General features: G+C 41.7%; 1 protein-coding gene across 2 annotated transcripts; it reads right to left on the reverse strand.

The window, feature by feature from the left end:
* Positions 1–3,603: 3,603 nt before the first annotated feature.
* XRCC6 (X-ray repair cross complementing 6) lies at positions 3,604–27,399 on the reverse strand. 2 transcript variants are annotated; one of them, XM_063075058.1, is made up of 13 exons: positions 27,315–27,399; positions 26,632–26,725; positions 26,089–26,201; positions 22,470–22,608; positions 21,938–22,192; positions 21,345–21,528; positions 20,256–20,442; positions 18,369–18,537; positions 17,483–17,644; positions 15,181–15,310; positions 10,775–10,875; positions 6,967–7,080; positions 3,604–4,005 (listed from the first exon to the last, which is right to left on the reverse strand). In XM_063075058.1, the coding sequence occupies exons 2-13, from the start codon at positions 26,708–26,710 to the stop codon at positions 3,809–3,811; spliced, it is 1,830 nt and encodes a 609-aa protein (XP_062931128.1). In that variant the 5' UTR covers positions 26,711–26,725; positions 27,315–27,399; the 3' UTR covers positions 3,604–3,808. The 2 variants fall into 2 exon arrangements, with proteins under 2 accessions (XP_062931128.1, XP_062931127.1); XM_063075057.1 differs by lacking the exon at positions 27,315–27,399 and adding an exon at positions 26,900–27,295.
* Positions 27,400–27,494: the final 95 nt, after the last annotated feature.

Consider the following 27,494-nt stretch of genomic DNA (forward strand, 5'->3'; position numbering starts at 1 on the left):
GAAGAAGAGAAGAAATTTAGGGCAATGCGGGGGAAGGGAATGGGGGAAGGGGAGAGATTGGACAAGGGGCATAAAGAATAATTACGATTTGTAACAATATATATGCTAGCAATATTGATTTAATCAACATATCTCAATGTTCAACCCCCAAAATATGTATAATCAATTTTGATTCAATAAATAAAATAAATTTTAAAAAATAATAATAGTAGAAAAATAAACACAGCAAAAGATCCAAAAAAAAAACAAAATAAGAGCATGAGAGTTTTTAAGTTAAAATGGCAAAATATTAATACCTGTCCAATCAGGGAGGCAGGTACATAGAAGTCTTATATTATTTTCTGTGTCTTTTCTGAGTGCTTGTAATAATTCATAATTAAAAATAAAACTTTGAAAGAATTGTAAAAAAAAAAGGGCACCAATGATCCTCACCTCCTGGGATTTATGCCCTTATGTAGTCCTCACACACCAACTCAGAGATGGTCTGTATGGCTCAGTATGGCAGATGTGATGTGTGACTCCCAAGGCTTCATAAAAGACATTGCAGCTTCTGCCTTCATCTCTTCAGATCACTGACTATGAGGGAAGTCAACTACTATGTTATGAAGACTTTTAAGCAGGCTGTGGAGAGATCCTAAGGCCACTAGCCAACAGCTTGCACCAACTTTGCTAGCTGTGGCAATGAGTCTCTGTCTCATTTATACCTGCAGGATTTCAATTAATAGAGGTGATTGATGACACAGATCGATGACATTGAAAGAAGAGTTTATTACTTATATTTCCCAAGAGAAGGGGGCATGCCACAGAAGGAAGCATCGGGTTTTGGTCAGGAGGCAGAAGCAGGAGCGAGGGAACTGCCTAGGCCACAGCCTTTATTGGAGTTTCCTCAAGAAAGGCAAGACAGGGAAGAATGAACAGTTTAGGACTGGTTAGTTTGAATAATTCCGGTGGGCTCTGGGCTATAGCAGTGGTCTCTAGTTGCCTGGTACCTGGTCCTAGGATGATTTAGGACAGGGAAAGTAATGGCTTGGTGTGTGAAAGTTAAAAGATTCATGTGAGCCATTTTCCCAAGTAAGTTGTTAACTATCTTTAGGAATTATCTAGTCCTGGAGGGGCAGTCTATCCCTGGTGCATAAGGCCCCACAAGATGTCAAAATGTAAGATACAATAAAAACACGAATACAGCCATACAGCCTCCCTGCGAATGCAGCTTTCAGATGACTGCAGCCCTGGCCAAGATCTTGAATGCAACTTCATGACTGACTTTAAGCCAGAACCACCCAGCCTATCAGCTCCCAAACTCCTCACACAAATGGAAAGATAATGTTTATTATTGTTTTAAGCCAATAGTTTTGGGGGTAATTTGTTACACAGCAATAGACAACTAAGGTGAGGGGAGATGATGAAAGGGGGATCCTCTGATCAAAACAGCAATAAATATGGTCATGTCAACATTGCGGGCGGATGTAGAGCACTTGGAAAGGCTAGCAGGGCCCATGAGCTGATGTGAGATGCTCCCCGATGCCTCAGAGTGCCCAGAAGTAAATCCCATGTAGGATTGGCTTTCCTATATGATGCAGTCAAGGTTTATTATACATTCGAGGATTATTATACAATCAGGGCAGTTTGGGTTCAAACCAGAAAGGCTGAATAGTCCTGCTCGAGTATAACAGGCGTGTGTTTCCCCCACAATGTGCATTTGAAAATGGAACTTCTAAATGACGGGTAGGGAGAGGAAGTAGATCTAACCTCTCCCAGAGCTTGTGGTCCTGCCTTGCTTTTCTTCTAGTTTTTAGTAAGACATTAAAACAAGACTACATTAGAGTACACAATGAAAAATAAAAGGCTCATTCCCGCAAGAAGTAACTGCAGTTAACAGTTCAGTGAGTACCACTCAAGAAGTTCCCTCTGCACCTGGCCTAGAGGTAAGTGTATATGTGCATATATGTGTTTGGTACGTACAGCTTTGTACAAACGGACCTCCCTGCAGCTGGCTCCCCGCGGCCGTGTCTCCCCGGCCCGGCCCGGCCCGTCCGTAGCGCGCATGCGTGGGCCTAAGTCTCCACTCCGCACTATATCGCCACCTGGCGGATTGAAGCGAGTTTACGCTGTGTCAGTTTACAAGTTTATTTTATTTTCACCAAACCGCGTTATTATTCTTTTTGTATGAGATGGAGCCCAGGTGCAAATTTACCAAATCTGACTTGTGAGCTTCCATCATATTCAATTTCATTTGAATATGATGTTTCTTTTCTCCTGGGGAGTCAACAGCCAGAGAAGGCAAGCATCATTAATCTACAGAGAAACAGGTCATCATTCACATCTGTTTGGCTCTGGTAGGTGTTTACTGTTTGACCCTTGAACTCTTTCATTCTCTCCATTTTGTAAACAGAACAGAGGAAAAGGAGCTTAGACTTGGGTAAAGTCACTCTGGAGTGCACAGAAAAGCCAGCCTAGAATTCAGTCTAGGGCTCCTAACCAACCAGAAAATCCAGGTTGAAAACCAAGGGCTCAGAGATAGTCTCATTCTTACCCTTCTACTTGCAGGTGACTGCTGTGACTAGCATGATCCCAATCTATCTTTGTAGATTAACCCCCTCTAGAATCCAGAGTTTCCAAGCATGCTTCATTTAAGGGGGATGGTCCAATTTCTCAACAATAAGAATGAACACTTACTAAGCATCTCTTCTAATTGGAGAATTATGTCTCCGTTTTGCCCAAACAGGGAAATCCAAAAAGAATATAACATCTCCTTTCAAACAAAAACAACAGCAAAAAAAGGTTTAAAAAAAAAAAAGTATAAAGCTCAGAGCAAAGACTCCAAAGCTGAAAATCTCTTAGAGAGTAGCTTGGCCCCTCCTACACTCTCCTCCTCGCGAGGTACTGCTCATTCTAGTCCTAAAACACACAGGACCGACAGACCCTGAATCTCAAGCCACCCTCGGAAGATACAAAACCTTCCAGATGCTTTCCTTCCTTAACGTAGGCTAATTCTTCAAAAGCAGTAGCAGCAGAATGGACAGGGAGGGTAGAAGAGTGACGGGGAGAAGGAATACAAGGGAAAGACACTTACCTCTTCTCCTAATACTATGACCTCTCCTCAACTTCTGTAAGTTCCTATAGCTTTCCTGAAAAATTAGAGGAATAACTCTTCATTTATACTAGAATCCAGATTCTCAGGACAACAGAAAATGTATATATCTTCACATACTCCAATGTCACATTAAGAGGAATGCAACATTAGGGGATTGCTGTTTACTCCTGAAGCAAATGGTACCAGAATTAGAAATGTTACATTCTTACTGCTTTTGAAATCTGATTTTTAGATCTTACCATGACACATTTAAAGGAAAACAGGTGGGAAAACAGAGGATGGGGAGAATATAATCCTGCTAGGGCTTCTAGTTCCTGAAGTAGTATATGTTCACCTGTCCTTAACTGTCACACTCTCCTCCACCTCCCACCGGCAGCTGTTTTGTTTCCATTGTGATGGTGTGCAATCCCAGTGGGAGAGAAAATTAAGCTAATAGCCAATGGCTAGTAATCTTTGGGTGCAGGGCGGACACACCTTTCTCCTTCACTCTAAAGAACAGTATACAGCACTAAGTTAGGGCTCTTTATTCAGACAGTGGAGTAAGGCATAGTAAAGTGGGAGAGCTACATGGTCTCCATGGCAACAGAAAGTCTCATAAATGTATAAAGTCCCTCAGCTTCTGTCAGGCAGTCTCTTCGTAGCTCAGGAGAAACATTTTTTAACTTGAGAAGAACAAAACCAGGCAGCCTGGGTGGCTGGATGTATGGTCTCCAATCAGTCCTTCTGGAAGTGTCTGGTGAGTGTGTCCAGCAGCTCCTGCTTCTTCATCCCACCCTTCAGCCCGTACATCCTGCAGGCCTCCTTCAGCATGGGAACAGTGAACTTGCCCAGTGTGCCCTTGCTGACATGAGCCTTCAGCTCCTCTTCTGATAACTCTACCTTGGGTCTTTTGCTTCTGGAATCTTCATCACCTGGGGGAAAAGGTCAGGAGGGAGTGATTAGAAACGTACCAGTGGCATCGCATCTACATGGCACGGGGGCTGTCATATGATCTGAGTTGCACTTAACCATTTTCCATTCAGGTGTGATGCCTACCTAGAACCCATGGGGAAGACAGGTGTTTTGATAAGGCAGCTTCATTTAAGTATAAAATAAAAAATGTGTAACACCTAGGAGAGAGTTCCAAGTAGTGTAAATGTCATCAGTTTACCCAAAACTGTTGCTCACTCTGGGTCATTCCTTCCTTCCATCCATCCTTCAAAAAGCATTTACAAACACTGTGTAAGTACCAATGCACCATGCCCAATGATAAGAATGTGCAGGCTGAGTGACAAATCACTCCACTGTGGACAGTGTGTGAAGAGCTCCAATGGCAGTTTGCCAGGGCACCATGGGAATCACTCCTGATGCAAAAGAGAGACAGTACCATAGCCACCAACCTACTCTCTCACAGCTCCATCTCCTCTTAGATTTCTTAGGAAAGCAAGGGCCAAATCTGGCTTTACTAGACCAATGACAGCCAAAAGGATTGCAACTTGTGAAAGTTAATATTAGATGTCAACTTGATTAGGTTAAGGAACCTGGTAAAGCTGTCTTTTTAGGTGTGTCCATGAGGGTGTTTCCAGGAGAGATTAGCATGAGAGCCTGAGTGGACTGGGTGGGAAAGACCCACCCTCAGTGTGGGTGAGAAGCATCTAATCTGCTGGGGGCCCAGAGTGAACAAAAAACAGAAAAAAGGCAAATTGCTCTTTCTATCCGCTGGAGCTGAGATACACACTCTTCTATCTGTGGACATCAGAACTCGAGTTGGACTTCAGCTTTTCGATTCCAGGACTTATACCACGGACACCATTGGCTTCCCTGGCTCTGAGGCTGTGGACTTGGACTGAGCCCTGGTACCTTTCTTTACAATCCCACGAGCTAACTCCCCTAATAAATCCCATCATATACTTATAACATATCCAGTTGATACTCTCTTCTGGAGAACCCTAATACACAACTTAAGCCAGAACTATTCCAAAATGGTGACAGCACACGAGGTGCTGACCTGAAAAACAAGAGTGTCACAGGAAAGGGAACTTTGGTTCCAGCAATAAGAAAAAGGACATTCCTTCCAAAAGGAAAAAATGGTTAAGGACAATAACAGGTAGTGCACAAGAAAAAAAAGTTCAATAAAACTACATCTCACTCATAACTGGAGAATTACAAATCAAAACAGGACATAATATTGCCTCTATCATTTCTGGTAGAAATTTTTTTAAAAAGTAGGCTCAGGTAGTTTTCAGGACCTTGTGATAAAACTTCCTTAAATCTGTTCAGCCCAAGCAGCACTAGCTTCCTCTCCTGTCCCAAGGTGGAAGATGCTCTGAAGCGGGTGTTGATGCTGGAAGCCAAACACACCCTGCACACCTCCCGCTGTTAGCAGAGAGGGGGCTGGGACTCTCGGTAGGAAGGTCCAGGGAGGACCTTCAACTGGGGTCCAACTGGAGCCCAAAGCAGGGTCAGTTTGACACCAACACAAGGAGGTAAGAGAAAAAAACATGAAATGGCTTTTCTCTGAATTAACAAATACTTTTTTTTGGTGGGGGGAGTGGCTTGCCAGTAACAGGGATTGAACACTGGACTTTGGTGGTGTCAGCACCACATTCCGACCCATGGAGCTAACCAGCCAGCCCCTTGAATTAAACAGAAAATAAGTGAGCAACTCAGAACTGTCACAATTAATCAGAAGTGTATGGAATTAGACTATGCTTATATTTAAAACTCTTTCTTCATAGGTGTGCCATTTACAAAGTGTTACTCAGTGTTAAGTTTAGCTGCTTTAATAAAGCTTATTTTTAGTTTAAAAAAAAGTATATAAAGTCCAGGAGTGGTGAGGGTGTAGGAAAATACTCTCATCCCTTCTTGGGTAGAGTATAAACGTATCACTTTTTTGGAGGCAATTCTTACCAGAATTTTATTTTTATTAATTTATTTATTTAGTTAGTTAGTTTTGTTTTGTTTTGGCTGGTACAGGGATCCAAACACTTGACCTTGGTGTTATCAGCACTAAGCTCTAACTAAGTGAACTAACTGGCCAGCTCACTTATCAAGATTTTAAATTTCTACACCTTGACCCAGCAGTATACAATGTCCTTGTTCACTGCAGCATATCCATCAATACAGGTCTGGTTAAATTAACTGGAGTACACCTATCCAATGAAGTACTCTGCAGCCTTATGTTTTTAAATGAGGTAGATATATAAGTATGGATATAAATAACTTTACAACATATACAGATGAGTAACAAAACAACAAAACTAGAAAATAATGTGATGGCCGGCCCGTGGCTCACTTGGGAGAGTGTGGTGCTGATAACACCAAGGCCAAGGGTTCAGATCCTATATAGGGATGGCCAGTTAGCTCACTTAGGAGAGCGTGGTGCTGACAACACCAAGTCAAGGGTTAAGATCCCCTTACTGGTCATCTTTAAAAAAAAAAAAGAAAAGAATGTGAATACTATTACATTTGTGCTGAAATATGTATACACATATACATATTTCTTTTTTTTTGGGGGGGGGAGGGGTTGGCAGCTGGCCGGTAAAGGGATCCGAACCCTTAACACTGGTGTAATCAACACTGAGTTCTAACCAACTGAGCCAACTGGCCAGCCAGATATTTCTAAAGGGCCATTATACTAATGGATAAGACCATACATAAGGGCCAGCCGTGACTCACTCGGGAGAGTGTGGTGCTGATAACACCAAGGCCATGGGTTGGGATCCCTATATACGGATGGCCGCTTCACTCACTGGCTGAACATGGTGCTGACAACACCAAGCCAAGGGTTAAGACCCTTACCGGTCATCTTTTTTTTTTTTTTTTTTAAAAAGACCATACATAAAGGCAACTTTTTAAAATAACCCACTGAATATACACACCCAGTTCCTTACCTTGTTTTTGCTTGGCAACTTTTCTCTCAGGATTGTAATCTGGTGGGTAGACAAGTTCCTTAAACTCGTCTACCAGGGAGCCCAGTCTTTTATCCATTGCTTCAACCCTTGGCACTAGAAAATCAAAACAGAAGAGTGGCCTGGTAAGTCACAAGCCCCAGATTCCTGTCCAGTTCCAACTCCACGGGAACCGAGGAGAGAGCACCTAACTGCTGGGGTGGGAGGAGGCTGGGGAAGGGTTAGCTGGGAGGCAGCTTATCTGGCCATGAAAACTTCCAGTAAAGTTTTTCTAACATTTACCACGTACCTTATAATAATCACAGTTACTGAGCACTTGCTACAGCCAGGTACTATTCCAGATGCTTTAAACTTATTTTTATTTAATCCTTCTAACAACCTAAAAGATAGGTAAATTTGTTTCCCTGTTTTACAGAGGTTAAATGACTTGCCCAAGGTCAAATAGCTGGGAAGTGGTAGAGATGAGATACTGGGCTAGACTCTAGTCAGAGTAAGGAGGTAGGTAAGATCATAATGCAAAAGAGCTGGGTAATGCCCTGAAAGAAGAGACTGTCCAAGGTACACTGGGCCACAGGAAGGGTTAGGAAAGACTTTCTATAGCAGAGTCTGGAGAAATAAGAAGCAGGAGAAGATACTGGGTAAGAAAAGGCAACAAACATATAGCTTGAAGGTGGGGTGTAAGGAGGCTGGGCCAGCACAGAGGCTGGAAAGGCGGATGTGGTGAGGTCATGGAAGCCTGGAACATCTGCCAAGGAGTTAGGCCTTATCCTAAGAACAGCTATGAGCAGGGCAGCTATGAGATCAGATGTGCATTTAGAAAGATCACCCTGGGCCGACCCCGTGGCTCACTCGGGATAGTGCGGCACTCCCGCCGCGGGTTCGGATCCTATATAGGGATGGCCAGTGCGCTCCCTGTCTGAGAGTGGCGCGGGCGACACCAAGCCAAGGGTTGCGATCCCCTTACCGGTCACAAAAAAAGAAAAAGAAAAAGAAAAAAAAAAAAAAAAAAGTTCACCCTGAGAGCTGTGTGGAGTGTGAACCACAGGAGGGAAAGACAGATGGCTGAAGCAGTGGGGGGAGGGGACCTATAAACATGAGAAGTGACAGAATTGACAAAACTTATTAATGGACTGTGGGGGGCGTGGGGGAGATGACCAGCTGGGAAGGCAAGTGCACTCCCCAAGACAAATGCAATAGGAAAAGGAGGCTTTTGAGGGAAGATAATACAGTATTTTTGTTAACACAACTGCACAGTTTGTACAGCGTTTGACATGAGCTGTGTCACATCAAGGGCAAGGGTGATGAGATGGGTATCTGTCATTTCCTATGACCACATCTGCAAAGCACTGAAGGGAGCTCCTGCCCTCTGGTACCTAGAAGATGGTGTAAGTTCAGAGCCAACTGTGCTCCTGCCATGCCAGAAGCGCCATGTTCCAGACTGTAGGAGCCTTCTGCTAGAGCACTGGCTTTCAACCTGGCAATCACCTGGGGCGGTTTAAAAAGTACTGAGGCCCAAATCCCACCCCCAAAGATTCTGATTTAATTGGTCTGTGGTAAGGCCTGAACATCCACCTTTTTGAAAGCCCCCAATGATTCTGTCATAGAACCAAAGTTGAGAACCAATGTGCTAAAGGTAGTGGCATATCTCAGAATCACCTGGAAGGCTTCTTAAAACACATGTTGCTGGACCCCAACCTGAGTTTCAGATTCAATTGACTTGGGGCTGAGCTTAAGAATTTGCATTTCTAACAAGTTCCCAGGAGATGTCAGGGACCACACTTGAGTATTACTAGTGTAGCCTGAGTCGCCACTTAGAGAGAAGTGAAATACTAGAGTACCACCCAGGGCACTCCTGTGTTTAGAGAAGGAAAAAGAAAAGCAAATCCAGCAAGGGAGTCTTAGGGAGAAAAAACAAGACAGGATGGCATCACAAAGCCAAAAGCAGAAAGTAGGAAATCAACTTCTAGTCTTTGATTAAGTATTTATTAAAAGAAAACCGTATCACTCTGTTAGAGGGAAACAGACATGCATTTGATTAGAAGAGGATAAGGGGGCTGGCCGGTTAGCTCAGCTGGTTAGAGCACAGCCTTATAATACCAAGGTCATGGGTCTGAATCCCCATGCTAGCCAGCTGCACCCACCTGAAAAAAAAAAGAGAGTGAGAGATGTAAAAGAGAAAAGAGCCAACGGTGTCAGATGTTTTGTTTTGGCAGTAGGATATCCAGGTCCTACAGTACATGACAACCAGGCAGCTGGAATTTCCAGTCTAGAGCCCAGAAGAGAGGATATAACTGTGGTTGATAACATGAGGTGATGACTGTGGTTGTGGGAGTGAATAAGACAACTGGCAGAGAGGGCTGAGGATAGAAATTTAGGTTATAGGAAATACTTGAGCAGCCAAAACTGTTTTGAAAATAGAGGTAGAAATAGAAAACAGGGCTTTTAGTAAAACTATAGGGCCAGAAGCCAGAATGTAAAAGGTTGAGGCCCAGGAAGTAGGGACAGTAACTGGACTAAGGAGAACGACTGTGTTCTGAGCACTTCCTAAATGCTCAGGGCTTATACTTTGTTAACACCTTATAAGAACAATATCACTATTCCCATTTTACCAAAAAGAAAACTAAGTCTCAGAAAGATTAATTAATATTCCCAAAGCCACTCAATATAGTAAGTGACGGAGCTGATGTTCAAATAGACATCAGCTGTCTCCTAAGCCTGTGTCTTTAACCACCTTACTAGGCACTAGGCAGGCCTTAAAGGAAGAGATGGGCAGCTTAACTCAAGGGTTTCTCTTCCACCAGACCCAGCTAGACAGTCACCACAATAACACTGGTCCAATAACTCTTAGGATTTTAATGCTGGGGCTATTTTGTCTAGTATAAAAGAGATTGTTAATAATTTGGAGACTAAGCAGGCCAAACTAACAGTTTGAACATCTGTCAAGAATCTTCATTAAAAGGGCTGGCCCATGGCTCACTCGGGAGAGTGTGGTGTGCTGATGACACCAACGCCACAGGTTTGGATCCTATATAGGGATGGCCGGTTGGCTCACTTGGGAGAGCATGGTGCTAACAACATCAAGCCAAGGGTTAAGATCCCCTTACCGGTCATCTTTAAAAAAAAAAATTAAAAAAAAAAAAAAAAAGAATCTTCATTAAACCCAATCTGTTTCCCAGTGGATATTAACTTACATCACTAAACTTGCTGCATCCTCTTACAACATATGAAAGAGAATCACAATCAAGAAGGGGACTACCAGCAGGGTCAGAGAACCCCAGCCTGGATGGCCAGCCACAGCTCCTTGATGCCAGGTAATGAGGTGGATATTTGCTCAGGGCAGAGCAGGCAGTCTGATGGAGAGGCAGTAAGCACCATGGTTCAGAGCAAGGGCTCTGGGTGGGACTCACTGGGTTCTAAACTTAGACCGACCACTTACTACTCAATACCTTGGACAAATCACAACCTTCTCTGTAAAATAGGGACAATAACAGCCCCCACCTCATAGTTATGATGATTAAATGAGTCAGCACATAGGATGACAGTATCTGGCATACAGTAAGCACTCAACAAATGTTATATATTATTTTTTCTGCTCATTAAAGAACCAGCCAAATCTTGTCAGGTAGTCTAAGCTGATCTAGAAAATCTCTCAAACACAGATGGTCTGGACAATGAGGTTAAGACATCAGAGAGTGCTAGGAAATGCATCCACATTACTGGTTCAGAGTGAAACAATAAGAAGGCCTCCCATGGAAAGAACTTTTTCTTGACTCAGTCACAACCTTCTTACTTGTCAGATCTACTGCTTGCTCAGGCTCCATCAAATCCAAAGCTAAGGCCTCCAGGTTCCTGAAGTGCTGCTGCAGCACTGGGTTCTCAAAGCTGTCACTTCTGTTAAAAGAATAATAACATTATTATAAATGTTAAAATATAAGTTAAATTAAAACAAAAGGCTGGCCAGTTAGCTCAGTTGGTTAGTGTGGTGCTGATGGCCGCCGCTGCCACGGGCCCACCTGGGATCCGGAGGCATGGTACCAGGGACCAACCCCTCTTCCCACAACCAGGCAAGAAGCACACCAAAAACATTTCCATGTGAGTGGCCCATCACAGCCACCACAATAGCCACGGCTGCCGCAAAAGTGGCTAAACACCACAACCACTGTGCAGATGGCCCACCACCACTCAAGTGTGTTGACACAAGGAGAGTCACCGGCAGAGACCAAAGAAAAGAACAGGATATCTCCCTCCACAAAGCCCATTCCAGAGTGACAGAAGAAGCATCTGCTCTATGATAATATTGGGGGACCTGAACACACCTCTCAGCGCTAGGCAACAAATCAACAGAGTAACCATTACTCTTACAGAAGGAGAGAAGAAATCTAGGGTTATCAGAGGAGGGAAGGAGGAGTGAAAGGGGGATGGGGAGAGATTTGATAAGGGGCATAAAGAATAATTACGATTTGTAATAATGTATATGCTAAAAATTTTGATTTGATCAACATACGTCAACGTTGAACGCCAAAAATATGTATAATCAATTATGATTCAATAAAAAAAAAAGTGTGCTGTTGATAACACCAAGGTCTGGGGTTTGATCCCTGTACCAGCCGCCACCAAAAAAATAAACACACATAAAACATAATTTATGTTTAAAACATAAATTAAAACATAAAAATTTAAACATTTAAAAAATAAAATTAAATAATAAAATTAAATAAATCCAATTGAGATAGCACAAATCCAAGGTCAGCTGAGAAAAATATTCCAAGTTGGGGATTTTGTCTCAAATCAACTGCTCTCTCTCCAATTTCCAATTTATTGTCTTATGTTAGAGACCCAAAAATTAATTTAAAAGCAAACCTGCCCATCTGTCTGTCACTGGAAGCTCGGGGCAGAGACAGAAATAGAGAAGGGAGGGTCACATAAATACAGAGAAAAGATGAAGGAGGGATGGTGGACATGGGGAGAAACAGACCCTGAGCATGCTTTCTTCCTATATGCAGTAGTAGCAGCATAGGAGTAAAAAGAATATAAATTTAGAGTCACACAGTTGTGGATCTGAATCCCGGCTCCATCTCTTTCTAGCTCGCTGAGTATGAGCAAGCTGCCTATCTCTTCTAAGTCTCAGTTTCTTCATCTGTAAAATGGGCACAAAATCTAGCTGTCAGGGTTCTTATGAAGAACAAATGAGATAATGTTGGTATTTTATCTAGAACAGTGTCTGGCACATGGTAGACTCTCCATCTGTATTAAGGACTATATAACAGGAGGCTGTATTTGAGGGAGAGAGGTATTGTTTTGCCTAGAGGTAGGCAAAGGTAGGAAAGTAGCCTAGAGACAAAAGATAGAACATGAAAAACTATAACTCGATAGCAAAAAACATGAATAATCCAATGTAAAAATGGGCTAAGGGCACAGAAATACTTCATGTCCTCACTTATAAGCGGGAGCTAAAAAATAAACAAGCAAGCAAGGAAGTAAAAACAATCACAATAACATGTTGAACTTGCAGAGGGAGAGAACAGAACTGTGGTTACTAGAGATGGGAAAGGGAGACAGCGAGGGGGATTAGTGAGAAATTGGTTAATGGACACAAAGAATGATTGTTTTTTAATGATGAATATGCTAATTATCCTGATTTGATCATCATACATTGTACACACGTATTGATATTCAACTCTGTACGCCACAAATACATATAATCAATTATGTTTCAATTAAAAAAAAGTAAAGAAATAAATAAAAATGGGCTAAAGACTTGAATAGACATATTTCCAAAGCAGACATACAAATGGTTAAGAGGAATATGAAAAGATGTTCAACCGCACTAATAATCTGGGAAATGCAAACGAAAACCACAAGGAGATATCACCTCACACCTGTTAGAATGGCTATTATCAAAAACAAAAAAACGAGTAGTGGTGAGGATGTGGAGAAATTGGAACTCTTCTACACTTTTGGCAGGAATGCAAAATGGTGCAGCCACTAAGGAAAACAGTATGGGGGTTCCTCAAAAAATTAAAAATAGAGCTACCATATTATCCAGAAATTCCATTTTTGCATACTTATCCAAAAGAACGGAAATCAAGATGTTGAAGAATATTACCATTCCCATGTTCACTGCAGCACTATTGTGGAAACAACCTAAATGTCCATTGACAGATTAATGGATACAGAAAATGTGCTGTATACATACAATGGAATATTATTCAGCCTTAAAAAAGAAGGAAATCCTGCAATATGCAACAACATAGATGAACCTTGAGGACATTATGCTAAGTGAAATTAACCAGTCACAGAAGGACAAATATTACATGATTCTGCTTATATAAGGTATAGTCAAACTCATAGCAGCAGAGAGTAGAATGGCGGTTGTCAGGGGCTGGGAGAGGGAGAAATGGGGAGTTGCTAATCAACAGGTATAATGTTTCAGTTACACAAGACGAATAAGTTCTAGAGATCTGCTGTACAAAATTGTGCATATAATTAACAATACTGTATCAAAAATCCATTAAGAGAGTAGATCTCATGTTAAGTGTTCTTGCCACAATAAAATAAAAATTAAAAAAATTAAAAGAAGGGGCCAGCCCGTGGCTCACTCGGGAGAGTGTGGTGCTGATAATACCAAGGCCACGGGTTCAGATCCCATATAGGGATGGCCGGTTAGCTCACTGGCTGAGCGTGGTGCTGACAACACCAAGCCAAGGGTTAAGATCTCCTTACTGGTCATCTTTTAAAAATAAATAAATAAATAAATAAATAAAAATAAAAAGATGGCACATGAAAAACATTATGTTTGGTGTCACATTATGCAGGCTCTAGGAAGAGGTCCAATATGTATGTAAAAGGGAATGACTTGAAGTGCATAATCATTCTTTTAAGCCTGTAACAATCACATTAGATTTACATTCTTTCATTCACTGTGTGACAACAAATATAATCAAGGAGCAGGACAACTAAGAATCTTCCCCTTACTGCTACATGTGTTTGGGGGTTGGGGGCAGCTGGCTGATACAGGAACCTTACTGCTACTTTTTTGAACCTGTTCAACCAACTAATCTGGCTTTCTAAGTACAGTACAACAGGCCAAACAGCACAATCCCGGAGTCTTAATTACGAACTTCCATTCTCTTTAAAAGCTCTCAATAACATGTAATAATCTATCAGCTAACTGAAGAGAGTAAAATCAAATTCTCTTGATCTATGCCTAACTTGATTCTTGGGGGAAGTGGTATTAATGCTTTTTATTGCTATTGGCCCCCCAGAATTAGAGACCTAGCTCCCTCCCTGGTCCAGTGCAGGACAGGGTGAGCGGGGAGCCGGGGCATAGTCTGAATGTGCTCTGAGGAAAACCAGAAGGACTTGGACCAGGCGGAACTTCTAAGGCTGAGTGGCCCTCAGAGCTCCTGGGGTTGGGACCAGAGTGGGCCCATCTTCTCTCCTGCCCTCTGGGCTATTGGGATACCTCTGGCTGAGGACTCTTCATGGGCAGGGAGCTTCTCCTATTCCCAGTATCTCCCTGGCACCTGATGCATCACCCAGCACACAGAGGTGACCAGTAAACACAGACCGCTACTGGAGAGGCTGGCACCTCATGTCCATTTCAGTTCTCTTGGAACCCAGGACTAGACCATCTCCACCAGTGAATGGCTCTGACTCCTTAACAGTGTGTAATATTTAGCTCATTGCAAACATCTGCGCCTGCGGGATTTATCTTGATCCTCTCAGTGACCCTGTTCATGTTGAACTGAGAAGAATTGATTAGGCGTCAGGCAGTCCTGCATCTAGTCTTGATTTTGGCACTTGCAATATATCTTGGACCGGTGAGTTACTTCTCTCAGTGTCCAGCATAGTTTCCTCGTCTGAGAAATGGGGCTGTTCAGCATTATCTCCCTCTTGTCCAACGGGCATAAAAAAATAAGTACAATTTGTAACAATATATACTAGTAATATTGATTTGACCAACATATGTCAACATTGAATCCCAAAAATATGTATAATAACCTGTGATTCAAAAAACAAAAAACAACAAAAAAAGAATGGGACAATGTAGTGGTTAGCATAGCACATACCTGAGTTCAAATCCCAGTTCTGCCATTTGTCCCCAGTATGACCTTGCATGAGTCACTCTTGAACTTCTAATAAGACTTTCAACTCAGGAGGCTGTTCCAGAAGAAAGCCTGACCCAATACTCACCTGTATTTGAAGCGGAGCTTCTGAATGATAGCCTTCATCTTGTCTATCTGCTCTGGGTTTGCCATGACTTTTTCAGGAAAGGGCACCCTCCGTTTATCATCAGCATAGGGTAGGAAGACAAGCTGGAAGCCTGAAAAGGGGAGATAAATTTTCTGAGACTTGACTTAAAGTGTTGCAGTCATGAAGAGGATTCATAAAGCAAATGTACTTCACAGGGCCTGGTTTTCCAAAGCCTTGCAGTTTCAAATATTGACCTTGCAAAGGACAGGAAATTTTCCCCAGGCTATTGAGTCTCTGTTGCAAGATAAGAATTGTAACACAGCAAGGTTGCTGGCTCAAAGACAGACAAGTTACTGATTGATATGTTAAGATCCTGGGAAATTGCGGTAAGAAGAGAATGTTTGCTAAAATCAAGCCTTTGTTGCAAATTTCATTACAGAAGGTCACCTTGCTTGACTTACTGAATGTTACCAGCTTCTATTGTTAAACTTGTTAAACTGCACTTTACAAACCCCACCTATGTCTCTTCCTTTAACTTCTTGGTCTAGAGAATAAATGCAGGAAGAGAAGCCCAATTCGTGGTTAATTTCCCAAATGGAAGGAATGCCTTGTGCTTGAGGAAGTTCTGGGATATTAACCCCTTTCTGGGGTGTCTTACTGCTCAGAAGAGATGGGCTTTGAGTAATCTTTGGCAGCTCTGTCACCCAGGGGAAAAGGGATGACAAATCTGTGGGAGGCAAAGCAACACAGTTATTTGCCTGTGAGCTCCAAATTCACCCTTCTATGTCCTGTGATGCTGGGGTTGAGGCCTGCAAACCTCACTTCTCCTTTACCATCTGATTCCTGTTAGCATCTGCCTAACAGATTTCCTCTGGAGTCTGTGCACAGATAATGGAAGGTAGGACGGGTGCCCCTTCCTGTATAGTTACTGTTCCTGTCTGTACTGCCCCAGCAAGGACTCTTTACCTGGCAGCAGCAGTTGGTTCCAGTCTCCAGCTTTTTTGATACCTCCAGGGGCAGCTGGACAGTGGCCCCTCCCTGGAGAGCTAAGTCTCAGCTCCATCAGGCCCTCTTCCAGGCTTTAACCTCTCCCCTTTTTTCTTCCACCCTTCACCACATGCTAAAAGGAAAGAGGTAAGAATTATCAGACTGATATTGGTCCGGTTACTGGCTGGTCCTAGAAGGACGGAAAAATCTAGATATGGTAACCAACTGCTGCTGCCAGGTGAAGGTCCCTTGCTGCCAATATTGACAGCACTGAGAAACAGGAAGGAGCAAATCCCTTACTTCCTGTCTGTCCTGTAGTCTCCCTCTAGCATCCACTAGTGACATGGCCTGAAAGCCACAGCTGAGAAAGGAGAAGTTGGGTTGAAGAGTCTCAGCCTCAGCAGCACAGAGCATAAAAGTGTGAATTTGGAGCTGAGAGACCATACTTTAAAAACTGACCATTCTGATGACTGGGTTAAAATATAATATATTCAGAGGGCTGGCTGGTTAGCTCAGTTGGTTAGAGTGCAGTGTTATAACATCAAAGTTAAGGGTTCAGATCCCCTAAGCAGCTAGCCACCAAAAAAAAAATACACATACATACACACATATATAAATAAAATATACTTAAAGAGTTAGTTTATAAAATTAATTTTTACTAGCATGGCTGGAGAAAAAGAAAGACTACCATCTGCTGACTACTTTGTGTAAGGCATTGTATATTTATTAATTTATCTCAAATGTAAAACAACTATGTGGGAAAGGTGTTTCAGAATTCCCATCTTTGTAAATAAGAAATACAAAAAGAGAGGTTAAATTATTTGCCCAAGTTGGCCAGCTAACAAGTAGCAGAGATGAGCCTGACACAGAAAAAAGCAAGCTTTCAGACATAAGCATAAGATATGAGTCTGACTTAAAAATCCATGGTCTTTCCACTATACCCCACTGCCTTGACATATTCAAGAGATTAGACATTACATTAGGTGGGTGCCAAACAATGGCTTTTAGTAAAGAAAAGTGTCAGCAGTGAGGCCCCATGAACTTGTGTCAGCAACCTGCAAACAGTCCTTATGCAGACAACTCTCAATCCTAGCTGCAGACCTACCTTGAATAGCTGTGCAAGCCATGACTGTACAACCATATTTGGTGGCCTTACCTGGCCATGCATCAAACTCACCTAAGAAACCTTAAAAGTACATATTTCCCAGGCCCCATTCCTGCAGAATATGGTTCAGCACATCTGAGTTAGGTTCCCATGAGTGATTCCAAAGCATGGGCAAGGTTCAGAAGCCCTGAAAATATCTCTGCCACGTACCTGGAGGAGTCACCTGAATTTTCTGGTCATCTAGCTCCTCCTCCTGCGGCACCAAAGCCACAAAATAAGGGGTGATGTTCTTGCGGGATGTGTATCTACACACTGCTATGACCTCCTTCTCCAGACACTTGGTGAGCAGAGCGATGAACAGTGTTGAGCTTCCTGGAAAACAAATGTCCCAGTGGCTACATCCTGAAGAGGCCTCCTTCTTTCTTCACTTATAGTCCATGGGATAACCCTACAATTTCTCTTCATTTTATTTAAAGGGCTTATGATACCTAAATAGGTAAGGAGTGAGGGACCCAGAGCTGAGGGGAAAGTGGGGGCAGCAGAGGCATAGAAAGGAAGAGAAAGGAAAGGAGTAAGAGGTTTGGAGGCTTCAAAGTGTCCATTTTGGACTGTGAATTATTAATAGCAGTTCACTTTCACTGACATTAAGCTAGTGGCATGAGCCCCAGATGCTAATGAAAACCAATCATTTCAAATACGGGGGGTTCATGAGCTACAGCACAGAGGAATATAAGTCTGGACAGCACAAATAAACACAACGGCAGAGTTCACATCATCTTTAATTGCCAACACTAGTGAAGCAGCTGTGGATGTTTTCTGTTTGTTTTTTGTTCTCTATCCAATGCCTCAAAGAAAGAATTCCATAGGAAATAAGTTCTAAAAATGCTAAATTCCATAGTCCCCTCCTGGATATTCACAATGTACATCAGTATATTAAAGGTTCTAAAGAAATCTTTTAGTCCCACCTTTCCAAAATTTGAGCATGAAACACTTTCAAAATACTCCATTAATATCTCTAATACAGTGTCCAGGCAGCACCCGTTTAATTGCATTCTGTGTTAGCATCACTCATTTATTCTTGGTCTGTACCACTTACCATTTACCAGGGACTCCTCAGGGTACACAAACAGGGAGGGCCTCAGGTGATGGTGCTTCTTCAGCATTACCAAGGGCTTGAAACCAATGAGAACCAAACCTGGTTCATCAAACCGTTTTAGCTCTTCTGTTTCCTCTTTCTCTAGTACAATCTGACGATTCCCATACACCTAAAGGAGAGGCACAATGAGGACCACACAGAGAGGCTACATGACACTAGCAAGTTAAAATCACCTCTTCTAAGGAGCAGGAAGATGGTTCATGAGGAGCATTCTCCTCCTACAGCAGGGAATTAACATTTATTCAGTGACTGTCTGGGTTTACACTTGTCATCTGATTTATCTTCTCTAACAATCCTAGGAGGTAGAAGTTAAAAACTGTTTTACAGATGCACGAAGTCAGGCTCAATGGCTGGTAACTAGCTCCCGGTTACACAACTGAACTGGACTTTAAACCAGACCTATATGATGCAAACGGCCATGCTCTTCAGGTATTTATTACTTCCCTCATTTAACATGACTAAGCTCCCAGCACCATCCCTGACAAACAAAGGATGCTCAAACTATAACCTACTCATTGAATGAGAGGAACGATATCAGGTACTGTGCCAGGTCTCAGTTAGTGCGGGAGGCAGACACAAACACACATATCTAAGTACTACTTCCAAACATTAATGTTTGCATTTTGATCCTGGATATGTGATTAATCAGAACTTAGTAGTAGAGTCAAATTTGGGTTTTATGAACAAAAAAAGAGCCCTCAAAGTTTTTTCATGCACATTTGATGAAGAAACTCAATGACCAGAAGAGCTACTGCCTATGAATAAATTAACATGAAAAACTAGTCACATCCAAAATGGGAACTGACCACTTAGCTCAGGTGGTTAGAAAGCCACCTTGTAACACCAAAGTCAAGGGTTCAGATCCCTAAAACAAACAGCCGCCAAAAAAAACAAAAATGGAAGAGAAAATTTACTTTCTTCTCCTTCTAAATGTAGGGCAAATGGGCTGGCTAGTTAGTTCAGTTGGTTAGAACAAGGTGTTATAACACCAAAGTCAAGGGTTCGGATCCCCATACCCTCCAGCCACAAAAAAAAGAAAAGAAAAGAAAGAAAAAGTAGGGCAAAACACACCAACTTAAAATTTGTGCTCCAAAAAACATCTCATGGGTTGAATCAAAATAATATTTAACTTTAGTCATCCTTCTAGGTCCTGAACTAATATAAAATCTCAGATTCTCTCCCACATTTTGCACAATTAAAAAGGAAGGACTGCAACCTAGGAACACGGAAGCAAAGAGAAAAGAAAAGAAAAAGGAAAGATGACTCATTCTATTTTAATTTTCTCTTTTTTGTCAATTTTAATTTTGATGTCAAATCCTTCTAGAGATTGAACAAAGGTGAGAGGATGAGGAAAGATAATGTTCTGTATTCTAAATCTGTCTTTCAGGTTCAGAAAGGAAAGTGTGTCATTCCAAAGCACAGAAAAAATGTAGTTTAGCAAAAAGAAATTTGCTCCCTAACAAATGAGTCCACTTCATACCTAACACTTTCCCCAGCTCCTAATCTCCCTATTTAACTAGAAAGCATTTTGTACTATTGTACCTGAGCAAAGAATTAGATGGTTAGACTTAGAGCAGCCTGTGCTGAGTGACCAAGGGCTAAAGTTTTCACTGACGTCTCTTCCAAACATGGGCCCTATTTAACTTTCTAGCTCTCAAGATATCACTGATCCAGATGCCATAGTTCCAAACAGTAATGACTTTGTGTTTTAAGAGCTTGACTAGAAAGATGTACACACGAAATTTAACTGGTTAGGCTGATCAGTGTCTACCCTCCCTGTTAACTCTTCAATGAGAGAAAACTCAGGAAGATGGCATATCTACCTACCTGAGACCTCTTGGTGTCGCTAGGCAGAAGCAAACTGCCTGTATTTACATTAAATGTCCTGGTCTTGGTTTTCACTGGTTCATTTGTTTCCCGATAGAGCCTCACAGGAGAAGGCTTGACAGCCTTCTGGACCAAGTTATAAATGCCCACAGTGAGCGCTATGTCTTTGCTGAGCTTAAGCTTTAACCTGAGGGACAGAAAAATGAAAAAGCATGGACTGAAAGACTACTTTCCTATCTAAAATCCCTTCATGGCACCTGAGCTATTGTTTTATTCTCTCCAATAATCCTAAGCAAGCTCTTAGGATTTAAATATAATGCATTTTAATAATACAATGGAATTTGCTATAATACTAGCTAAGGGTTTAAACCACAAAAATTAGTTTCAGAATATATTAACTACTTAAAATAATAAAGATTGTACTATAATAAAAATGATAGTTTTTATTGAGCCAAGCACTATACCAATCACTTTATAGCTATTCTTTCATTTAATGGTCTTAATAACCCTGTAAGTACTGTATTATGTGTTATTCTTGCTTTTCTAGCATCCTTTCCCCCTTCTTTCAAGAATGAAACCTTCATTTTGGGGAGGGACTACCCTTCCCCTACTGCAGTTTTAGAATGTTAATTAATCAAAGTGCTGTGCCCACCCCTGGCCAAGTAGTGGGCATATCTGACCCAGGCTTAGGTCATCAGACCTTCTCTCTGGGTAGTCTGGATTTTGAGCAGTAACCAAGGAAGGACATGTTTGGGAGGAAACTTTCTGATAATGGCACACCAAAGTCACTGTCATTAGTCCTGCAATCTATATACCTGGAGCCACCCTGGTTCCTGTTTGATTTGAATATGCTAAAATTAGTCAAGGTCAGTTTCTGTTGCTTGCCACCCAAGGACATTATTACTGTCATTTTATAAATGAAAACATTGAGGCTCAGAGATGTTATATAACTTGCTCAAAAACAGACAATTAATAAAAACTAGTATTCAAACTCAAGTACATCTGATTCAAAGTTCATGTACTTTTCCATTATGACATATTGCTCCAGAGTATTTACCAACATTTTAGGCAAATAGGCTTAGTGCACACCTGCAGAGCACTCGCTTCCTGGTCTCCTTGGCACGAACCTTCCTCAACAAGTCTTCTAGCTTGCTTGATTCCTCAAAGTGAACCCCAAGGTCCTCATCTTCTGCTATGCTGATGATATCTCTGTAGAACATGGATATGTCAAAGCCCCCATGTTTCTTTAGGTGCATTAAGTCAAGGAAGATACCTGGTGCAAGGAATACACAAAAAATGAGGGGAAAATAAACAATTTTCAGCAAATGAGAAGTTTTTTCAGTTTAACTCAAATATGTTTTTAAAAGCTCCCAAAAAACTAGATTGATTATTAACATTTTCAGGACTTAGAGAAAGTGGCTAAGGCAATCAGCTCCTATAACAACTTATTCAAATGACCATCATTCATGGTAACACTAAAGTCAAGACAAGCTTGCTCTGGTGAAGTCCTTCAAACAGCTAATAACATGGCTGTTTTCAGAGTTAATGTTACACAGGTGTCTTCCCCTGGCTTTATTTTATTCTTTCATTTTACTTGAATGGTGAAAAGCAAATGCTGACATCAGCTATAAAGAAAGCAATAAAATTAAGTGCCAATTTAAAAGAACAGGGAAAATGCCCACCTGTATCACGAAGATCACTGGCTTTGGTCCTGGCCCGACTGGCTTTGGCACTGTCATCGCCGTGGGGGTTGTCTTCATTAGTGAACAGCATGATCCTCTTATGACTCATCTTAAACTGGACATCGCTAAAGAGGTTGGCACAGACCCATAGCACTTCACTTAATGAGTAGTCAGATCCATGGCCCATTAGGTCTTGGAAATGTTTTTTTCCCTGTTGCCCCTTAAACCGGTCAAGCTCTAGCACTCTTTTAGCACCTGATCAGAGGCAGGGAGTCAAATGGACAGAAAAATTAGAAGAATGTCAGTGGCCACCTTTACCACTAACAGAAAGGCTAACAGAAAGGCCGGGGTCTCTTTCTTACCCCAGAGCTCTATAACCCATATAGCAGAAGTCCGCATGCCAGCAATAACCCCCTGGCAGGAAAGCATACTCCTAGACAAGAAGCAACCTGCTTCCTTCTCCAAAGCCCTCTTTCTTCAGGGTAGTGACATTCTCATGTAAGGGAAAAGCTGACCTTAGAATATTGTTCACCTGGATTGTCCAACTCCTGTAAGACGTAAATATTTTTGAAATTCACTGAATTTTTATCTTTCTCGGTACCATAGAATACCACTGCCAAGAGATCTTGATCGCTGCTTATGATCTTACTGGTATACACACTCAGGATACACTGAAAAAATAAAAATTCAATTAATATTTACTTACCACTAAACTTAAGCTCCGTAAGTGCTGGACACATAGTAGGTGCTCAATATATATTTGCTGAATTTATATATGGCACTAGGATAAGACATGACCCCTACCTTCAGGTAACTCATGAATCAGTGAGTAATAGGCATATATATCAAGTTATAACAAAAGGCAACAATACACGGTAGAAGCATAAGCAGTCCCTACTATAAGAAATCAGAGAATTAAAAACATGTATATTCTGGGCCAGCCTGTGGCTCACTTGGGAGAGTGTGGTGCTGACAACACCAAGTCAAGGGTTAAGATCCCCTTACCGGTCATCTTTTTAAAAAAAAACACATGTATATTCTCAGGGAGGAAACTGCTATAGAGGGAAAAAGTCCAGCACTGGAATCAGAAAACCTGGAGCTGAGTCCCACTGATGTCTTTCTTAATCACTTGAGTTTGGACAGGTCACTTGATCTTTCCTCAAGTATCCTGATACCAAGAAACAGTTTATATATATAAGATAATTACAAAGTTTAACTTAACTATATGTGACCCAAAAGTAAGTCAGTAACTACTATTAGCATCTTTTGAAATAAAATTGCTTAATTACCCAATTAAAGATATCAGTATTACAGTCACAAGAAAGGTCTATTCCCCCATATAAACTAATGTCAGGTAAATCAGGTCTTGTCAGAGTTGGTCACTCCTGGGGGCTTATTTAATTCTGGGAGTACTGACAAAATTAAGTTTTTGAATCTGCAGAGCTTAGGAATAAACCAACCATGGAGACCCCCTCCATACGCTGCCTGAGCCTGTAACTAGCTTTCTTCCACAGCAATTATTTCCTTAAATGCAGAACGTATATTTTGGCTAGTCATTGCATGGCAAGTAGTCATTTCTATAAATATTTTAATCTACTCTATGAGCACTCTACAAACTTTTATAAGAATTTAGTGAGGGCTACTTTTAGGTTCTAAGAATTAAAAATACAAAAACAAGGGCTGGCTGGTTAGCTTGCTTGGTAGATAACACCAAGGTCAAGGTTTCAGATCCCCATATCAGCCAGCCACCAAAAAATAAAAACTAAAATAGAATTTGAGGAAATGTTCTTTTATTGCTTCTTATCAAATACATTGTGCTCATCTGTGAATATTTCATTTATTTGCTGCCTAACACTACCTTTTCTTCTGGGGTCTTTAGGATTCAAGGGTTCCATGAAGCCTTTGAAATTACATGTGGAACTGAGAGTGCTATCTTTTGGGGGGAGGGTAGCTTTCATCACATCCTCAAAGACATCCAAGATCCAAAACAGGGTAAAGCTGTGCTCCTCAAAGTGTGATCTCTAAGTCAGTAATATCAGCAAGATCTGGGAACTTACTACAAATGCAAATTCTTGGTCCCTGCTGTAGACCTACAGAATCAGAAAATTCTTTCTGGGATAAGGTCCTTCATCTGTGTTTTAATGCTGTCAAGTGATCCTGATGTAGGTTCAAGTTTGAGAACCACTGCTTTAAAGTAAGGGTTGTTTTTATTCTTTTTTTTTTTAAGATGAAAGATATTCTGGTTTGCCAAGTACAAGAACTGTTTGTATGCAGATTAGAACATGAGAAGTTTCTGTTCGGTTCCAAACTATGAGAACATGAGATATATAATAAATCTCTGAAAAGTCTTCACTATAAAGCACACAAAAGAAATAAATCTTTTTAATTAAGGTGAAGTTTACATAACAAAATTATTCATTTTATTTTATTTTTTATTTTTTAAAAAGATGACTGGTAAGGGGATCTTAACCCTTGACTTGGTGTTGTCAGCACCACACTCTCCCAAGTGAGCCATGGGCCAGCCCCAAAATTATTCATTTTAAGGTGAACAATCAGGGCTGGCCCATGGCTCACTCGGGAGAGTGTGGGGTGCTGATAACACCAAGGCCACGGGTTCAGATCCCATATAGGGATGGCTGGTTCACTCACTTGGGAGAGCGTGGTGCTGACAACACCAAGTCAAGGGTTAAGATCCCCTTACCAGTCATCTTTAAAAAAAATTAAAAATAAAAAAACAAAGTGAACAATTAAGTGGCATTTAATAGATTCACAATGTTGTTCAACCACCACCTCTACCTAGTTCCAAAACATTTTTATCACCCAATAGCAAATCCCGTACCCATCAGGCTGTTGCTCCCCACTCTTCCTCACCCCCTGCTCCTGATAACCACCAATCTGCATTTTCTATTGACTTATTTATTCTGGATATTTCATATAAATGAAATCATAAAACACATGACCTTTTGTGTCTGGCTTCTCTCACTTAGTATGTTTTCAAAGTTTATCCACCTTGTAGCATGTATCAAATCTTCATAGACGTGGTGGTTCCAAAACACTGTGAATGTACTAAATACCATTGAATTGTATACTTTAAAATCATTAATTTTTGTTATTTTGTTTTGGTGACTGGCCAGTGCAGAGATCCAAACCGTTGACCTTGGTGTTGTAACACCTAGCTCTAATGGTTTAATTTTATGTTATGTGAATTACACCTCAATTTAAAGAAACAAAAACATTTAATCCTCATAACAACCTGAACAGGTAATAGTATTATTCTCACCATTTTGCAGATGAAGAAACAAATACCAAGAGATTCAACAACTTCTCTAACATCAACAGTTGGTAACTGGCAGAATCATGATTTGAGTACCTGGTTTTTATTCTACTGGTTATAAATACATAAGAGTGGAATTACTGGGTCATATAGAATTCTATGTTTATGTCTTTGAGGAACTGCCAAACTGTTTTCCACAGCAGCTGCACCATTTTACATTCCTATCAGCAATGTATAATGGTTCCAATTTCTCCACAACCTTGCCAATACTTACTTTCCATTTTTTTTTTTTTTCATTTTTGTTTTTTTTATTATAGCCATCCTAGTGGGTGTGAAATAGTACCTCCCTATGGTTTTTAATTTGCATTTCTCTAATGACTAAAGATGTGGAGCATCTTTTTCATGTGCTTTTGGCCATTTTTATATCTTTGGAGAAATGTCTATTCAAGTCTTTTTGCCCATTTTTAAATTGGGTTTATCTTTTTGTTGTAGTAATCTTTTTCAACTACAGGTAGTATTCAACTCCCAAACATCACTTACAAGAGGACTCTTTTCCACACCATAATTGCCAGAACTTCTTTTCTTCCTTTATACTCCCATGTCTGCAGAAGAAGGAGCCCACTTCTACTACCAGGACTAATATAGAAAGTGGGGCAAAGTATTCCTAGAGTCCAAGGTTCAAACCCAGAATAAAACAGGACTGTTCTCCAACATTGCTATTCTTTTCAGCTGCAAGTATAGGCAGCCATCCTGAGAGGCTAACCACCATTTATCATTTACAAACAAAATTTTCAAAAAGTCCGTATTTTTTTTAAGTGGTGTTAATACATTTTTCAGGTTTATTCTTTAAAAAAAAAAAAAAAAAAGATAGTCTTACCTGGATGCTCATGTCAAAAGGAGTCAATTCTTCTTCACCCTGAGATTCAAACATGGCCCGGGAGGCATCAACCAAAAAAATCAAACTATCTCTTCCTGAATATTTATATTCTCCTATGGGGAAAGAAAATAGAAAGAAATGTTTGCCTTTATATTCATATTTATCATGTTTATCATTCATATAAAACAAATAGAGGGCCAGCCGTGGCTCACTTGGGAGAGTGCGGTGCTGATAACACCAAGGCCAAGGGTTGGGATCCCATATTGGGATGGCCGGTTAGCTCACTGGGAGAGCGTGGTGCTGACAACACCAAGTCAAGGGTTAAGATCCCCTTACCGGTCATCTTTAAAAAAAAAAAGAAAAAAATTGAGTCTGGAATAGAACCTGAATAAAAGAGCCTAGGGTAGCTCTGCAGAGTTCAAAGGGAGAAAAAGTATTTTAGACTATCTGCGGAGAGAAGGGTGGGCCATAGACAGCAAAGTCCACCCAGCAGAGATAGGGAAGATCTCACTTCCACACACACAATATGTTAAAGTCACTTACCACCTGCTTCAAGACTCTCCTCTTGTTCTTCTTCTTCTTCATCACCCTCGGTTTTGTAATAAGACTCCCACCCTGACATGTTGGTTACTGCTTACTAGGTGAAAAAAGTTAAGATCAAACAAATTTAAACCGGAAACCGACTTCTGGCTCTTCTGAGATCTGTTCTAAAGGCTCGGGGTAACTTTTCAGGAAAGTGAGTGATGGACCCTGCTGCCTCGAGAGCTCTCGGTGGTAAACGGGCACAGGGATATTCCAGCAGCAGCCTCACCTTAGCTACCCCTTACGGATTCTTCAGTGGTGGCCCGGGGTGGCCGCTCTGATAGGTGTGCTGGGGCAGGCGACACTGAGGTCCAGTCCGGTCTTTGGCGCCATTTGGACTGTGAGAGACTCGGGGATACTCCGTTCTCTAGCGGACTCACCCACCCCAGAATCTCCCCCACCTTCTCAGCCAGTCACGCCCACTGAGGTCTCACACGCAGGCGGGCCTCAAAGTCCAGGGGCCGCCTCCCCCTGGAGGACAGAGCGGGGCCCAGATGCTGTCCCTATCCCTCGGGGTCCGCACACTTCCGGCTGACGTTGCCCCGCGGTGAGGCTAGGGGGCCGCACGAGATCAAGTGGGCAAAGCGGGACGTGGCCAGCCCTGGTCGGGAACAACAAACACACACAGAGCACAGCCCGCCTACCTCCAGCGCAGGGACGAGACCAACTTGGACGGAAGGTGCGGCCCGCACGCGCGGGCTCCTGTCCTCTCTCCCAATCAACGCTCCTTGCGTCATCACGCTCAGTGCGCACGTCTTCAGGCAGGCTGACACGCCCACTTCCACAACCAGCTCCTGCACACGTCCGGAACTAAGGCCAACCGC

The sequence above is a fragment of the Cynocephalus volans genome, chromosome 12 (assembly GCF_027409185.1).
Source record: "Cynocephalus volans isolate mCynVol1 chromosome 12, mCynVol1.pri, whole genome shotgun sequence".
In the NCBI taxonomy this organism is placed as follows: domain Eukaryota; kingdom Metazoa; phylum Chordata; class Mammalia; order Dermoptera; family Cynocephalidae; genus Cynocephalus; species Cynocephalus volans.